At 43.9% G+C, this 18201-nt stretch overlaps 1 protein-coding gene across 1 annotated transcript; it reads right to left on the bottom strand.

Annotated features, from left to right (window-relative positions):
• Positions 1-140: 140 nt before the first annotated feature.
• Positions 141-17703, bottom strand: sh3rf2 (SH3 domain containing ring finger 2). The gene is made up of 11 exons (XM_084549418.1): positions 17425-17703; positions 16627-17080; positions 12074-12364; positions 10669-10764; positions 9298-9687; positions 2534-2652; positions 2191-2361; positions 1683-1957; positions 1290-1591; positions 895-1202; positions 141-770 (listed from the first exon to the last, which is right to left on the bottom strand). The coding sequence occupies exons 1-11, from the start codon at positions 17460-17462 to the stop codon at positions 590-592; spliced, it is 2625 nt and encodes an 874-aa protein (XP_084405544.1). The 5' UTR covers positions 17463-17703; the 3' UTR covers positions 141-589.
• Between the last annotated feature and the right edge of the window lie 498 nt (positions 17704-18201).

The following is an 18201-nucleotide window of genomic DNA, read 5'->3' as shown; positions in this document are numbered from 1 at the left end:
CACTGATTTGATGATAGTATACACATTAATATGACACACATACTATGTGTCCAAAACTGATACATTAATTGTATTAAAATTAGATTAAAAAAAAAAAATAAAAATCTTCAAAGCTGATGCCAACTGTGAGCTAGGGGGCCCCGTCAGGTTGTTAGCTACAAGCAAGACACCAAACCATTCATGTTCTGGAGGTATACTTTATTACCACATAAGCAGTACAGATATTTTGTTTTATAATTTCTCTAAATATATACAAATATAGTTTGTTTCCTTTGTGGGTTCTGACAAAGGCACTCTCCAATGCGTGTGACATGGGTTTGAAACAGGGAAACAGTCATTAAGTGTTTTGTGCAAAATCTTATGTGTCACAAACATGCACACACACGTGGAAGGACAAAAAATATATATCTCCAAATATTTAAACCAAACTATAATATGCACAAAAATAAACGTATTTGATAGGTTTGTCGTTTGGCAGTATCAACCTTTGGGCTTCCACACGAATCTTTTCTAGAAGGTCAATCAAGTCATTTGGCAGCTTGAACTCATGGAATACAGAAATATATTCTACTATAGTATAAATACACGGTCAGCTGAGCCTCTCAAGAGACTGAAGAACACTAGTGTGGAATAAGCCCGTCTGCCCGCTGCTCTCCTGAGTAACAAGAACTCGTCCATCGGGTCGAGGTCTGTGAACGAGGACGAGCTCTCCTTGAAGCAGGCTGATCTCCGAGTCTGTCTGGGCTAAATGTGTCGTGGTCACTCTGTGTCTGGGGAAAAAAGAAAAGCAAAAGATGGCAAAGTTGTTTTTATCCCAGTTCATCCAATCCTGATGTCTGATAATTAAAATACAGCTCTTTATTTTCATGCTGGGAACACACAAATCTAGAATACCTGCTGGGGCTGAACTGAGCTGCCCCTGCCGATAGCGGCGGCTGCGAGGATACTGGTCTCTGTGGGTTAGAATTTAGATCCGAGATGGCAGTTTCGAGGCCTTTCCTGATTATGGGACCCTTTCCTTCTTTGAGGATGATCCCTGGTCCGTCTCTTCCTAGGGTCAGTGAAGGGGCCCACACCTCTAAAGGAGGGGGCCCGGGACGGCTGTTAGAAGACGGAACCTGATTTCCTGATGACCAAGAAGAGGTCCGACGTCTCGGGAGAGGGGAGTCTTCATCTGTGAGGAACCGCACTGACTTTGCAGGCTACGGAAGTAAAAACATTTACTGTTGGTCAAGGGACGGTTTGAGAGCACGGCGCAGTGTACATAAACGCTTTAAATCATCAGTTACCTTGTCTGTATTGTTCTTGTGTGTGTCAGGTCTGACTAGAATTGACTGAGGCCCGTTGGAAGGCTGTCTATCCTGGTGAAACGTCGCCTCATGTGAAGCAGTGAAGTCCCTGTCCTTCATAAAGGCAGCAGTAGAGGGCGCTGCCGGCTCAGTCATCCAGCCCAGCAGTCTGCCACTGGGTAGGATGCTGCTGTTTTTCTTCCTCTGAAGGGCAGGTGAGTAGCCGGATGTCTGAACTGGCGCAAAGTGTTGCGAGTTGGACGGGACGTTGACATGGGACACATGAGAAAGACGATTTGAGCCTGAAAAAAAAAAGGAATAATTAAAATATATTCTTATGGCGAAATTTCTCATTTAATAAAGCGGTAAGATGAAAGTTGTTTTAACCCTCACCTCTGTGTGGGTTAAAAATACGCCTCACACTCTCCCAACCTTGTGAACCCCCATAGAAGGACGGCTTTCCGCTGCCAGCTGACGACATTGCATGCTGTGCTCCATTTGGCACAGACGGGACTTGTCCTGTTGAGTATATCGCTCCATCACTGTTCACCCTGTCAAGAGCAAGGACCACAGCAGGATTCTTGGCAGCGGTGGATTTCTTTCCATCTACTGTGTTATAATGTGAGGACGCACTAGCTGCTTTGGTCTCCAGAAGTCTGGCTGAGGTTCTGTTGTTGGGAAATGAGACAGGTTAGTGTAAGACACCTACAGAACATCACTGTAAAGGAAGTTTGAACCTGATTGTCAATCCCTTTAACTAAGCACAAGCCCCTGCTTTACATGTCAAGTTCTTGAATCTTGTGTGCATTATGGAATGTCCTCCTGCCCACACTAAATTACTCTCTGGATCCAAATGTCACTTTGCTCCCACTTTCTGCAGTCAGGGATCACAGCCTCTAACCTCAGCACAGGCGTGATGTAGTTGCTGGGCAGAATGCCCACTTTGCCCGTTCTGAGCGATAACCCACGCAGCCAGCCTTCTTTGAACTGCCCGTAGACTCCCACCATCTCTCCTTTCCTCAGCTCCAGCTCCTCTGGCCGCCGGGGTTTGTACGAGTACAGGACAGCGCACCTGAGGATGGTTCACCTGTTACTGTCACACTTTTTACAGTATGTATCCAGATTATGCCAGATTTTCCACATTTATTTTATGAGCAGCCGAGTGTTTCTTATTATGTTCACCCCCTGCACATGTTAGCATTCATTATCATACCATTAGTGTAATGTTTAAAACGGTGACTCACACACTGATGGAGAGCTGCTGTGTGGAGGAGTTTTTGCTATCTGCAGAGGCAGAGGGCATCTGGGGGTTCAGAGCCATGGAGATGGTGGGAGGAGTCTCGCTGGCCATCTTCTTCTGACTCTGAAATAGGATGGATTCATAATTATCATATTTAACAGAAAGGGTGATGCGCGGCATCTTTATCTGAGCACAGTAGGAAAACAAGAGTCTACAGCCGAGCCAGCATCAATGTGGGAATATCTGTCACTTTGACGGATCCTGAATGGATGGTGGCTCTACATGAAAAGTCACGGGATAACCGCAGTTATTCGGATTCATCCTCAGGGAAAAATGACAGTAATTTGATGTTAATTCATGTCATAGTGGTGGACTGACCAGACAAGGCTGTCCTAATAAGATTGTACCTTTAGCAGATATTTATAAGATTTTTCTGACTCAAACTACCTACACTACATTAATTTCAGATGAAATATACATTCACTTGCCAGTTCATTAGGTACACTAGTGAAAATTAATGCATTCTAGTAAAACAGTCCTGCACTAAATCTCCCTTCATGACCGTTACAACGTTCACTTTATGTTAAAACGGCGTAAGTAATGTGGTAATTCAACTGTATGATCGTTTTGGATGATGTAGCTTGTGGTGCTGTTAAACCGGATTTAATTAAACTAGTGTTTTTAATTTAGACTCAAAGTAATAGAAGCATGTGTTGATGCAGCACAACCCGCTCAACAGTACTACAAACCCCGGCCTCCAAAATGAAAACACAGCTGAATTAATGGCTCTCTCAGTTATTTTTAATAAAAGCTGAATACCACCAGTGTACCAGAAGAACTGGCAAGTGAGTGTATTTTCCTATGCAACAAAGACTTTGGATCTTGTCTAAAAGTATCATAAGAAGGGGGAACGGGAAGAATGGTTACCGAAAGCAAAAAGAGGAATATGTATGACAAGTATTATTTTAAGACAGATGTGAGAACACGTAAAGCTAACATGTCGTCCCTCGAGTGTAAATCTTTCACAGTGCACAGTCATACTATGATCTGTAAAAGTCATTGCATATGATTATAGAATTTCCATCCTTTTCATAAAGCACTTCACTGAGCCTGTGTGGAAGTATCTGCAGACTTTTTTGTACTCAGTTACTCAGGTTCCTCCAGTGAATCACACTGACCATCTTGTGACAATTCAATGCTCTGCTGGGAAACTTTTGGACCTGGCATTTGTGAGGATGTTACTTAGACATGTACCACCCACCTAGACCAGACCAGACACCCCCACCCCATAGCAATGACACTCCTCGATGGCAGCAGCCATCCCCAGCAGGATGCAGCCTGACACAGGCACACACACAAAAATAGTTTAGGAATGACTCAAACAAACAACAACATTAAAAACAGCACAAGGTGTTGGCCTGGCCTCCATAGATACTGATCAAGTATCTGCTAAGCACTAATAACAGTTAACACAAGACACCCTCAGAAGGCCCATGTCTATTCTCACATCGTGAGTCACAACGTTTTGGAGGCAGAAGGGAGACCAAACACATTATGAGGAAGGTGGTCATAATGTTATGCCTGATCAGTGTATTAGATCTGATCTGTTGGACTGTCTCTTGTGCACACATTAAATGCTGTATAGAACATAGCCGCAATAAAAGCATGATGATCTTCTTTGGAGTCTTATTTTTAGAAATCAAACCTTTTCTCCTTAGAGCCAAGAAACGTTTGACAGGCTTGACTCAGCAGACTGTGAGTCAGGCCTGACGCTGCCACGTCATTAAGTGACAGGGAGTAACACTGAGGTGTGTTTCCCAACCGTCAACAGTACAGTAAGAAGTTTAATACCTCATTAGCCAATTACCCTGCTGTGGATTTTACCTTTTTTAATTAGTCCTTTGGCCAAACAGGTCTTCACAAAGAGGCAGATATAAAATTATCACCATTATCTTGGCAGTGACGTTCACAGATGTTTGCTGCTATTTACAGCCCAGCCATTCAACCACTGCTTCAAGCATTAATGCAGAATTGCGGGCGCAGGCTTCGCTCTATACGGTGTGTGTACATTCTCACTACAACTCAAAAGCACAAAGACAGTCATTATCAAGATGCACCCAGTCTCACTTGTCAAAAGCAGTGCTTTGAGGCAGAAGTAAATGGAGATGAAGTTGGGATGCATGTCCTGAAGACACATCTGCCTTCTGTTGTATGTATGAGAGTGGCCCGATGAGCACCGTCGTGTTTTATTTTTTATTTTTATCTATATGGCTTTTATGACATTCACATGAGACGTACACCTAAAGCAGCCAAGGCCATTAGAAAGCAATAACCCCCTGTCCTTTTTAAAGGCATCACACCATTTTTACATTACAGTTGAGAGAAAGTCTCGATTAATCACTATTTTTTAACAGCAAAGCATTGTCGTCTTTGTAAAAATGTTGTGTAACGCAAAAAAAAAGAAAAAGAAAAAAACTCTTCAATTATTTAACTCTTTTCATCGGTCCGTGTCCTCCTTCTATTCTTGGATGGGGCTTTTTTCAGATACAAGGAGCACGCTTCGGTTACGCTGCAGTCACGCAGTGGCCAGGTGCTTTGAACCAGCGCTGGCTGGATTCACATACAGAGGTGAACTCCGCAATTAGTCGGACGGCAAATGATTTAGCGTAAAAAAGGCCGACGTGCTCCTGCAGTCAGAATCCCTGCTGGCATAAATAAGTCAATCGACAGAATCAACAGAGAAAGGAAGACAGTTTGTAATGAAACTAAAAAAGCTCTCACGAATGAATATAGATAATCATAACATTTGTTTAATTACTCATTACTGTAAAATATAGTTTAATCCTGCTAAAATAAAAGAGTTTGCTCCAGGTCATTTTCATTCAGTTTGCAAATGTCTACATTTTCTCCAACACAAGTTTGCCCTAAAACCGTGCACTTGGCTTCGAATTCCCTCAACATCCATGGCTGAAGTGCCCTTGAGCAACGCACCTAACCCCTAAACTGTTCCCCGGGCAGCCTTGTATGGCTGCATACTGATCCAAGTTAACGGTTTAAAGCCAAACAGCTGATTTGCATTTTACATTTTACCTTTATGTCAATACAAACAGCACTATTTAAGCTTATTTAGTTGTTCTGGACAAGAAAACTACTACTATTAGAAACTGACGGGTACTTTTTCATAACTCAAGTTGTCACAAAAAAACATAAAAAACACATTCAACACCTGGTCACAATGTATGCATACGATTTAAACAGAGAAAATGTGTCAGAGTGAATTATTTATGCAACGCTTTCGGTTACTCTGGCTAATTAGGCTTCTAGTCGGGTTGTGCTGCCCATCCATCCTGAGCTACTAACATCAGGCTAGACCCGGAATCAGAGATCGCCACCGTGTCACGTAAGTGTGACTCCTGTCCAGCTTGATCTTGACTCGCTGTGGCATCGCGCCGACATCATCAACAACAACGTCAGAGGCAGGACCACAGCGGATGCGGTTTTCGTCAGTTGCTCTCCACCGAATGCAGGACCTCGGGGCTCGTTGGGAAAACGGCTGGCTGTCCCCCGATTTAGATTTAGGCGATCGCTGAATGAAAAAGCTTTATTTGTGATTATTTCTAATTGTTAAATTTCTCCTCACGACACAATTAAAGAAGCTTAACATGTTTTAATCAGAAACAACTGCTGGTAACACGCAAGATGTGAAGAAATAATGTAGACTGATAGTGGTTAAGATGCTTTGGGAGCTTGAGGTCACTGGTTTGAGCCCCTCCGTGTCCTTGACTGAGGTGCCTTAAGCAAGCACATAAATCCCTGCATGGCTGTCCACGTCTCTAAGTGTGCTCCCTTGGAACAAATTCCTTGTATGTGTATCCATATATACGAGGCTGATTTTAAATTATTTTTTATTCCTGGATCTGAACCTAATATAACAAGATATTATATTATTCCTGTCTGACTAATGAAAATTGCTGCCTTTACTGCAGCCTTTTTTTTTATTTTTTTTGCTCTTCCCTCGGCTACACCCACGAGTTCTCATCTCTCCCATTAAACCAGGTGAGGTAAAATTAATGTCACTTGCAGTTTGTTAATGCTTTTCTTTTGTTTTTTTTAAATCCACCCTAACACGTGCAACAAGGCGAAGAAGGAGAGCGTGGACTGACATGCCCACACAGGCTTCAAGACACCCGATCCACGGATGTATAATTGCAATGAGGTCATCACCTTTGTGGATATGCAAATGGGCTTAAGTTTAAAAGTCTGTTATGTCTGTTATAAGGATTTTTACAAAATGTCAAAAACGAAAGGCACCGTCATGGTGATTTCTCAAAGCCTGTCTGAGAATCGTCAGTTCGCTTGTTTTGTCACCTGACAAAAGGCTGATTGAACAATTAAAAAGCATTCTTTCATTCCTTCACTGTCATTACATCTAGTTCAGTGTGCGACCTGCATGGTGCTACATGGATCAGTCTGTTGCAGCCCCACACGATGAACGCTCGCCCTCTATTGTTGTTGTTATTTTACCATGCTTATATAAGTTTATATTCTGCACTTCAGGATGCAATGTCAGTTACTTAACCTAATCCTTTCACCTTTTAATATTTATCTTGGGACTTTTATGCAATAGAAACAATGGAGAGAGAGAAAGGAAACACGGGAAAGAAAGAGGGGGAGTGATATGTAAACAATACTCTGGCCAGCCTCTGTTCAGGACATTTGTATCCTGGTGGTGGTATGCGTCCAAACCACGTGTTGCCCGTTCCAGCTCTGTCCAGTTCACAGGCTTCAGTCATTATTACTGATAACAAACAATCATGTCGGACATTCTGCTGTAACAGTGAAGAATAATATGGGATTGAACTCGCTCTTGCTCTTGGCTCAATTCTATCCTAAAATTTGCTGTTACGTAACCGTGTCGATATTTACACTAATGCGCATTATTCCATCCACAGTGGGAGGGAAGCTGCAAGCTCTCTCGTCTAACAGAGGAGCCAGAGGTGAGAGCCGATGGGAGGCGACACTCAGAATAGCACACACGCTGGCTTGGTCACCGGGGGAGCTCGGGCCTCGGCTTCAGGGACACGGCTCCGCACTCCTTTCGAAAAAGGGGCTCGTCTGCCATTACCGGCCCACGGATGTGAAAGTGAGTGTTACCTGCTTAGTGAAGAGGAAGGAGTTTGAACGCAGGGGAGAGAGGGGTCTGTTATGTAACTTCACCAGTGACTCATCATCATCATCATCAGCTTGAGAGAGATAAGCAGACGCACCGAGGGACTCTCCAAGCCTCCCACTCTCTCCATCTATCTCTTATTTTCCCTCCTCCTCCTCCTCCTTCGTCCTTCTTGTGTTTTCCTCTTTGCAGCTTTCACATCTTGTTTTCTCTTTCCAACTTTCTACCACACCTTTACGTCTTCCTGCCTTATCTCTCTCATTCCCCCCCCCCCCTTTTTTTTTTAATCTCTCTCTGTAGTCTCTCCCCTGTTTCCCTTCCTGTCTGGTATTACTTCTGCTTGCACAAGGTTTAGCGGTTTTGACGCCCTGACGTGTTTAATGGCAGGGTTAAGCAGTGAAAGCCCTAAATCAAAGGAAATCATTATCACGCAGGGCAGGGCACTTGGCAGCAGGTTATGTTGTTAAACCTTCCAGAGACTTTCACTAGCTGGCTGTGACTTAACTGCGTGCCTGCAGCATTTTGTTACATTGTCCCTCAAGTAAATGAATGTATGTCATGCTATTTACATTTTTAAAAAATGGCATATGACACAATTTGAGAAGAGCACCTTGCTCTTATCTGCTTAGCTTAAACTAATTTTATATGTTCTGTCAATCATGATGATTTTTTTTGCTTCGGTTTCTTCGAACAAAAGAGCAATATAACAATGTCCGCTTTAAGAAAGTAAAAACAGTCCTCTAAAAACTCTCTGTAGAGAATAATGCTCCAAAAATGTTCAGCTGATACTATCTTGGTCCCATTAACAGAGTGTTTGCATTTCACCTGATGGTTTGAGAAACAAAAGTCCATAAAGTATGTTTTTGTTCAGTTCAAGGAGGCCACACTGAGCCCTGAAATAACCCCAAGAAACAATAAAACAATAAAACAGGGAATAAACCTTCTGCTTCCAGAGAGTAAGTGACTCCTAGTGTTTAGGTAATAATTTATTTAGACGCGTAATAATGGTGAAGGTGAGCCCAGTTTTTCTGTAGATTTCGGGCGAATAGAGGAATTTAAATTGAGAGCGTAATGCGTCTTACGCCTCAACAACTCCATTCAGTCCAAGAAACGTTCTTCTTTCTCCAGCTATACTGTTTCTTCCCCTTTTGAGAACAACTATATATCTCCCCGAGCTGAAGAAAGAAAAAGGACACACACACACACCCTGTTGGACAGTAATTCCTCTGAGGGGAGACTCTGGCTGGCGTCCCAGGACTCATGATTAAATACCTTTCAAAGCCACGGTCCACTCACCTTCAGTCCTTTTGTATCTCGCTCTTTTCCACATCTGTGTTGTCTTTATGAAAGCCACTTAATCACGCGGCAGCCAACACAAGGGCGAACCCTCTTTTCTCATTCATTCCTTCAGCGTGGTGTCATGGTTCCCACCCCTCACCACTAAGGTCAGCTTGATCCCTCAGTGACTTAAATAAACACCTCTATTATCTCACAGAGAAACTGTTGTGTGTTTTGCCAACCCAGACGTGGTTTAACTCAACGGCTATGCAATATAAAAATAAAAATAGCATGCATTAAGTGGGAAGCACGTGACTCACGTGTAACAGGTGTCTGTGCGGGTCAGAGTGGCGTCTAATTCGATGAGAGTTCACTCTGGAGCGGTGAGAGTGGCCCTGGGTGGCGGAGTGCAAAGAGAGACGCTGCGGCTGACCCCGGTGGTTGTAGCTGTTGACGTTGGGCGCTTCTCCCGACGTCGTTTGATACAAGTTGCTGCTGCCGGCTGCGGTCGGTTTCCGCTGGCTCGAGAGGGGTAAAGCATTGATGATGGGTGTCTTTGCCGGGACTAGAGGGACTCCGTAATGGGCGGTCCTGTTGGGTGCGTCAGTGGCCTTGTCTTTGCCCCCGCTCCCGGGCTGATGGTGAAATTCTGCTGACTCACCCCCCCTCCGACTCTTCCCCTTTAGCAGTTTGGAAGCGGCAGCGTTTGGCTGAAATGGACGAACACACAAAGAGAAACGCATACAGTAAAAAATCTGGATAAATCCTAACACGGAGCGGTCAGTCCTCAGGAAAATCCTCTCTAGCTCGTCTCAAAAAAACAGCTGTCTAAATACACCCACTTTCACTTCTCGACTCACCCCTACAACTTGTTGGACAGGCAGGCAGGGAGCATGGTAAGTACCAGCCAATAAGCCGGAAAGGGTTGACTGGTGCTGAGAAAGGAGATGCACAGAGAGGCAGGCGCACGGACAGGCATGGCAGGGTTAATGCTTTCACTCCCCACAGTGATGTGCTGTTATGCCACCCAAGCAGAGAAAGCATTACTGTGCCTTCACGCCTGGCTGCACGACACAAGGAGAGGCAGGCTCAGGAAGGAGAGGGGAGAGGAGAGGAGGAAAGTGAAAGGAGAAAGAATGGAAGAGCATCACCGAGGCAGTGCCTTAAGAGAAGACATGCGTGGAAGGAAGATATATTGGGGAAAAGTACGTCAAAACAGATGACAAGTTATGGAAGCAAACGAGAGCTGAATGAGGCACCACATTAACCCCGCAGTATGAAGGAGCACAATTTCCCCCGGCGTGGATGAAGTTAAATCCTGGAGGCAGAAAGTACAGAGGAAAACAAATGACAGTCAGCCAGCTAAGCAAGCCCTGCAAACCTGAGTAAGCCACATAGTCACACACTAATGAGCCGCTGCAGACACAGCAGGGCTTCAAAGATAAGCTTCCTGCCTCAGCACTTTGCAGCACAGGAGTGACATTTACTGATGAATCAAAGATTTCTATGAAAATCAAGGCAGCGTCCTGGCAGTGACCTGGAATGTACGGCATTCGGCGAGGACATGTGCGGCTCCATTGATTACGAGTGCTGAGCTATCAGGACAAGGGTGCCAAACGTCCGGCGCCACACTTGTGAACCACAGTGAACGGGCCGCAACCGACGCTGAAGGAAAGAAAGCAATATCTCACCTCTACGAACTGCTGAGGACAAATTCCAACTTTCTCCCCGAGCTTGGCTTCAACCCAGTGCTCGTCCACACGCCTGATGACGGTCAGGATGTCTCCCTGTGCGGCGGAAACAAGTAGCAGACGCACAGAAAACAGAAGGTCATAACAGAGCGTGCTCACCCTGGAGACTGAGCACTCAGCTCAGAAACTCTGCGAGCCCCGCGTTCCTCCAGCACCATGTGACATCAGCTCCCTTTGTGTCTGCGGGCCCAGTCCTTTCTGCGGCCAGCCTCTAAAAACCATTTGACCACCTGCGTTTCGAAAAAGGCCAAGCTCAAGTGTGCTTTAATGGAGAAGGCCCTTACATAACTGCCTCAGAATTCCTTCAGGCTAAGTAACGGCCACGGAGACTCTAGACCAATATGTCTCCGTTTTCAGTCTCAGGCAAAAGAACAAGAAGCAATGGCGATTACATATAAGCACCAGTGGGAACTTCTTGTGCTATACACAGACTACTAAAGAATTCATGTCTAAACTATCAAAGTAGAGTTATGCTGATTGGGTTAAAAATCCATCCATGTCTGCTTTTTCTCTTGATACTATGAGAATCATCTACTATCACGTACTCTTGTTTATTTCACGTAGACACGTTGCATGTTTGCTTTATCAATAGGCAAGTCTCTTTACTCATTTAGCTTATCTAACTAAGTTTCCTTCTGTCGCCAGTACAGTTGTATGTATAAAGCTTGATCTGATGTGATGTATGAATTCAACTGCTTCTATCTCCTTCTTTTCTCTCTCTCTCTCTCTCTCTATCAGATGGCTCCCCCCGATATGAGCTGGGTCCTGCTCTGCTGGTTTTAAAAGGGAGTTTACCTTTCTACCATTCACTTAGTGCTTGCTGTGGGAGTTTCCGGTTTAGCGTTTTTCCGATAGTGACACTAGACAGTATACTGTACATAAAACTTAATTCAACTGATTTTAATTAATATGGGAGCGGGGAATCTAACGTGCTTATCCGAGAAGCTCATTGGCCAATCTGAAACATCGTAAAGTTACCATTTTGGTTTATGTAAAAATAAATTATTTTGTCCTTAGAACATTAAAATCAGCTTAAAATAAATTATTTAACTGGTCAGACCAGCGGCTAAAAAGTTTATTATGGTATTAACCAGAGTTCAAGTTCAGACATTGAGCCTAAACAATAGTAAAACACTTATTGAATACAGCCTTCTAAAGCTGAAACGGCACCTTTTGCTCTTTTTCCCTTTATGTTAATGTTTAATTTCCTAAAAGTGATCGCAAAGGTTTGCTTTGTGCATGTGAGTATAACATAAAGTGTACTGATCTTGTACGAATTTAAAGTGTGCAAATACATTTGACTGAATGACAAGGATCATTTCAGTCGGTAGTTGTAGTGGCAGACCTTGAGGAAGCTGAGACAATATTTACTGTCTTCCAGATTCAGGTCCTCCGGGTTAAAGTCACACAGCGCCCTGCAGAGAGCCGACGGCTGGGACTGCTGGAGGGGCTGCAGCTGAGGCGCCTGGCTGACGGCCTGCAGCGCAGTGACAGACGCACCGCTGCTGTCACAGGAGTCTTCGTAGCGCCAGTTGTCGTCCGCCTTGTGCTTAGTGGTGATACTGTTACCAGGCGTGAGGGCGAGCTCTCCCGACACATCGCCTCGCTGGTTATACATCGGGGCTCTGAGGGCGGGCTGAAGAGCAGAAGAAAGTCAAATATTAGCGCCGGTATGTGGAAGCTGCTGCTTTGTGAGAGTAAACAGACAGAAGCCAGCGCCGTGCCAACACAAGGGCACTACTGGGCATCATTTTATCCTTTACTTTATTTATGACCAAGTGACAAAGCAGGGTACTTTTTGTCAGTTAACATGAAGAAAAACAATTAAAATATCCTGCTCCAGATACACGTCATGGACAAAAGACGCTGAGTTTCACTCAGTTTTCAGTTTTAATTTGATCTGCTCATATCAGCTAATAAAAGTGCAAAATGACAGGCCTCAGCAAGATTTTAACACATTCTCTACAGACACCAAGACACCGTGTTCTTATCTAGTCATGAATAGTTTGATATGACACATCCTTTTCACCTCGAAAGATATCAAGAATTGACTTGGACTTTTCAGTCAGTGTTGCTGATGCTGAGAGATACGAAGGAAAAAAACAAAAAACTAATTTACATGGACTTCATCTCACGCTGAAGGGATAATTTCACAGACACTAAATATCACTTAGTTATAATATTCTACATCTTGAGTTTTACTGAATAATCCCGCTGGAAATGTGTCAATAACTCATTTTAAAAGAGGTTTTAAATCTGTGAATATTAAGAATTAGTGTCCACATCCTCTATGGGCCCGATCCATCTCAGGCTAAGCTTACATTTAATCAGGCTGGTAAGTTATTCTACGTATATTTAGCAGCGTTAGCAGCACTTTGATCACAAACCCGCTCTTGTGAACTTGGCCGCGCTTCTTGAACTCTGACTGAATCCAGTCCAGGAGTTTCAGGTAAACTCTTGAACTCTCTGAAGAGATTTTACGCACGAAACATCTGAGAAGGCAGATCTGTGTGCTTCTCATCGCCGCGGAGAATAAATCATCAGCATCGGTGAAAAGTGTGCAGTGATTTTCTGACTGTCAATTAGCTACTCGTCTTGTAATTTTCATTCTTTTATTCTTTTTATACATACATGCAATATGTTTTCACGATGTCTGCAAGTAATTTTGATAAGGCTCATCCATGAATGTAGTGTCACAGGGTTAGTTTTGAGTCAGATTCTCAAAGGTCACTGTGAACTTAAAAAGCATGTTTTTGGACGTGATTCACTGTGAAATAACAATGTTCTGCAAAAACAAATGTCACTATATACCAGTGGTGGGCCGTGCATTTTCCAACTCGGTCTTCAATGCTCTCCAACGTCTTTATGACACCGCTGCCGTAGAAACCATCAACATCATACAGATACGCAAAAAAACAGGATGTTGCACCGTAGACGGGTATCTCATGTAGATGAATGCCTTTGCTAAAGCAAGAAACTCACTTAGAACAATCCAAAAAGTCTCCTCTCACTCTCTGCAGCCCCAGCTGTGCACCAGCGCGACATACACCAAATCCAGCAGGAGGATCAACGTCAACCCATCAAACATGAACATGAACCGCTGGCTTGGGTTAAACGGAGCGGCCCTCTGACCCTCCAATCAGAGGACGTGAAAACACTGACGCTACCATAGGCCACAGAGAAGGTCTAAGAATACAAACTTGAAACGTGATTGGTTAAAGGAACAGTGTCATTACAATGTATTTCAAGCTTCAGCTGCCTATTTTTTAATTTATGGTTCAGATAAAGCTGATTTTTTAGTTTAGTTAACTATAACGAACACAGATTTTTATTTTTTTAACCATGCACAAAGAAACAGTCAGTCATTTTGTGTCTTTGGAACTGTCTTCATCAGGCATGATATAATTCTGTCTAAGGCACTTGATGGACTCAGGTACTCCACTGACAACTAAACTAAAATCTATGCCTTTGTGGGCAGTGAGTTACCATAACTACGCGAGTCCCTTATGTTATTGATTCGGTTTCTCTTGGTCAAATGTCCTTCATTAGGCTACCCTCACTAGGCTCTTGTGTCTGAGGGCAGGGCTCTAGAGGATTGGAGGTTTTCTGTGCTCTCGGTGTTTGGGAAGCCAATCTGCACCTCCTGAGTTAACATAATGGGACTAGAATAATGACACCAGTTGTACAGGTTGGTGGGGATCTCATCCCTTTAGGCCCAAAGGACCAGTGACTCACATTTCACCAGAGGCAACATTCTGAAAAGTCGGATCACACTCCAGCTCTTGTGGGCCACATTTTGTCACACAGCTGAATAGTAATGAAGTGGGGGAAAAAAAATACTTGCTTTTGTGAGCATACAATGGCAAGTAAGTAGCACTACAGTATACAGTCTGGGTCAGTCAGTAAATAAACGGGACATCATAGCGTTGAGGTAGTCACAAAAAAATAGACGTGAACTGATTAATTAGTTGTGCTAGTTATTTCTAAGCCCAGGGACGACACGCAAACCAGGCAATTGTGGAAAAAAAATGAGAGAAGGGTTCCCCACATGGCTACTTTTGGCATATTTTGCAATGACAAACACAATTAAACCACTGAAGGCCCTACTGTGCATCAACAACACAACACCCCCGCTAGAGTCCCCCCTTCTATCTGCCCTATGACAGATTTTGCTTGTTTGGACAGGTGGGATCACACACACACATAGATAGCCCAGCTATCTATAACAACAATAACAATGTTGTTAGTTGGGGCCTTTGGGTCCTATGGGTTGAGGGGAGGGGCCTCTCATCCCACAGATACTTGATCAGTTTGGAATCTAGTGAAGTTGGAGGCCAGGTCAACACCTTGTGCTGTTCTTCATGTTTTTTTGACTTGTTCCTAAACCATTTTTGAGTTTGTGCCTGTGTAAGGCTGCACCCTGCTGGGGATGACTGCTGCCATCAAGGAGTGTCATTGCTATGGGGTCGGGGTGCCTGGTCTGGTCCAGATGGGTGGTACATGTCTAAGTAACATCCACATAAAAATGCCCAGTCCAAAAGTTTCCCAGCAAAACATTGTATTGTCACAAGATTGTCAATGTTATTTGCTTCTCCTGTCAGCAGTCATCATTTTATGGCAGGGTCATTGTATTTCAGTATTCTCTAGAAAAGTTTAAAGAAGATTGTTTGTTCTGGACAGCATGAACTTTTAGGCAGAGGGTGGGAGTGTTATCTTGGCTCCTGCTCTGAATCATCGTTATTGTATCGGCCTTCATGAAATCCCCCACTGGTTGACCTCTACAATATCACAATGATAAAGCGGTATCCTTTTGTCAGCGATCAAAACTTTCTCCATCCTGTTTATGCTAAGAGAGTTCTCCCATTAAAATGTGTGGGTGCAGTAGCAAACTGTGGGTAGGTTAAAAATCACTCAGGACAATTTATTCATTCATTCATTCATCTTCTGTAACCACTTGTCCTGTGATGGGTCGCGGCCTGACGACCCTTCACAGGACAAGCATGACAGTAAATAAGAGAGGACCCACGCAGACACAACCTTCTTGCTGTGAGTGCTAACCACCACGTCACTGTGCCGCCCCAATCAGGACTGTATTATTATCATTCATCAGTCTGATATTATTTATAACGAATAACTTTGTCTGATTTTCAGTGGTTATTTCCTGCATGATATACAGCAGAAATACATAAGTACATGATATAACAAAGATATAACAAAATCCACTGATGGAGGCATGTTTTGGTAAATGACCAGCCCTCATATAATGTATTTGTGTGTAGTAAATAATCTGACGGTCGCAAAGACTGGTATTTTACCACTACCCCAAACCATTCTTTTAGTTACACAGCGTTGTGAACAGCTGATCTCCCAACTTATAAGAATACATACGCTATTAACTATTGTCTGTGTAGATTTTCAGTCATCCGTGTCACGGCATATCTAAAAACAAACCTAAAACAAAGGCATTTGAGTTGTCTTCAGTTCTAAATGACTGGAGGGGAGTTTAAAATGTTATCAGTACCATCTGTGGGTGGCGCTCATCTGAACCTCACGTAGCTGTGGTCTGTTAATGAACCAGATCTGCAATTAGAGCAACTTGTTCATACACTCTCCAGACTCAATGTGTGACAGGGGACAGACATACCTTTGGTGACAGGTGTTAAGATTGTGTTAATAAATGGTGTCTTAGTCCAACTCTGCTGTTCAGTGAAAGTTTTTTTTCCAATTTTACATTGACAGCTTCTCTGGCTAAAATGTGAATCCTTAAAACCGTCTTCAAGAATACTCACAGTTGTTCTCATCTTTGTTTTAGGCTTAATCAAAGCCATAGCTGTTTTTTTGTTTTACATCATATTTCTTCTTATAGACATGCATTATAGGCCGACGTCTTTCACTGACCTCATTCTGCCCTTGCTTGTCTCTGTGATGACTCTCCTGCTGCTGCTGCTGCTGCTGCTGTTGTTGATTTTCCCTGGCTTTCAAGCTGGCCCTGCCCAAAGGCACAGCGTAGCGGGCCGACTGTACGCTTCTGCCGGGCCCCGCGGAGCCCTGGAGCCCCTCCAGGAGCCGCACAAGCAGGAGGTTCGCAGGGAGCTCCTCCACGGTCCTGGCCGGGGCAGCCAGGGTGCGACACTCTGGGCAGAAGAGCTGGGAGTGGGCTGCCTCCTGCCGCTGCAGGCAGGACATGCAGAAAGTGTGCTGGCAGGGCAGGACCTTGGCTGTCACGTCCAGCCGCTCCAAACACACAGGGCATTCCAGCAAAGCCATCACGGCCAGCTCCTCCATTTTAAAAGGCCCACCGTACTTTGAGACTAGGACTTCTGGTTCATCTGACATACTGTAATCCACCATACTGAGAGAGAGAGAGGGAGAAAGGGGAAAGGAATGCAAAGCTAGTTCAGTGACAGAAGTTAAGCTACTTCAGTGATTGAGTTACAACATTAGGGACCAAAGTCCTCCTCTACAACCGACAAGGTTTGAGCTTCTTTCATATAACTCCAGATAGTTTTACGAGGTGCGACAAGACTTTCGACCACAATCACCACAAGCACCGCAATCTGCTTGTGAGGCGCTACAGGTGCCATGACGGCTCACCTGGCTGCACAGGTAAAACTGAAACAGGAAATGGCCACAGAGAAGGCGATAAATCCCCACAATTATGTGTCCCGCAAAGAGTACAAAACATCAGCTACTTACACGTGTGCCCCGCCGCCTGCCCGAGAGTGATACTCCATTAATTCCCACTGCTCTTAGGAAATGCGTAACTTCTTCGCCGCCGTCGCCATGACGCAGTGCGCCGAGGACGGGACGGTAGCCTCGAGCGCAGAGGCGCGAGCTTCACGTTAGTGTCACCGACTACACTCTGTAACGTTTACGGTAGGCAACCGTGAAACTACAGCTGTGGAGATTCAACAGAATCTCCAGGTTATTTAAACAACCTGGCAACCAGGTCTCAACAGGCACGAACAGACTCATCCATCAGGAACTAGATCGGATTTCAGTGTCACGTCTGACTCAGTTTAACCCTTCACGGCAGACCTGCTCTTAATTTTCCACAATCATTAATGACACTTGGCAAGGTGGTAAAATAATAATAATAATAATAATAATGAGAGGTAAAATAATTGTAAAAAAATGGCTTTTAAAACCTTAAAAAACGATTTATTAGTTAAAAATGAATTAAAAAATATATTAAATAAATATATTAAATACTTAGATCTTCAGATGCTGCCCTATAGTTCAGTCTGATTATAGTTTATTGTTTAAATTTTAATTCATTTAAATGGTAAATTGAGTATATATACATTTGTTGATTGAAATGTGTAGGACACTGAGAAATAAGAGCAGATCAGTATTTACAGATCTGTCATGTGACATGGTCTCCCTCTGCTGGTGCATTCACTGACTGGTTATGCTGCTTTTTTCCATCAACCACAAGGGCCAGCAGCACAGTTCACATAAACTAAGATGGGT

This window comes from Chelon labrosus (genome assembly GCF_963514085.1).
Source record: "Chelon labrosus genome assembly, chromosome: 8".
In the NCBI taxonomy this organism is placed as follows: domain Eukaryota; kingdom Metazoa; phylum Chordata; class Actinopteri; order Mugiliformes; family Mugilidae; genus Chelon; species Chelon labrosus.
Note: the sequence above shows the minus strand (reverse complement) of the source record. Positions and strands in the feature narration are given on the sequence as shown.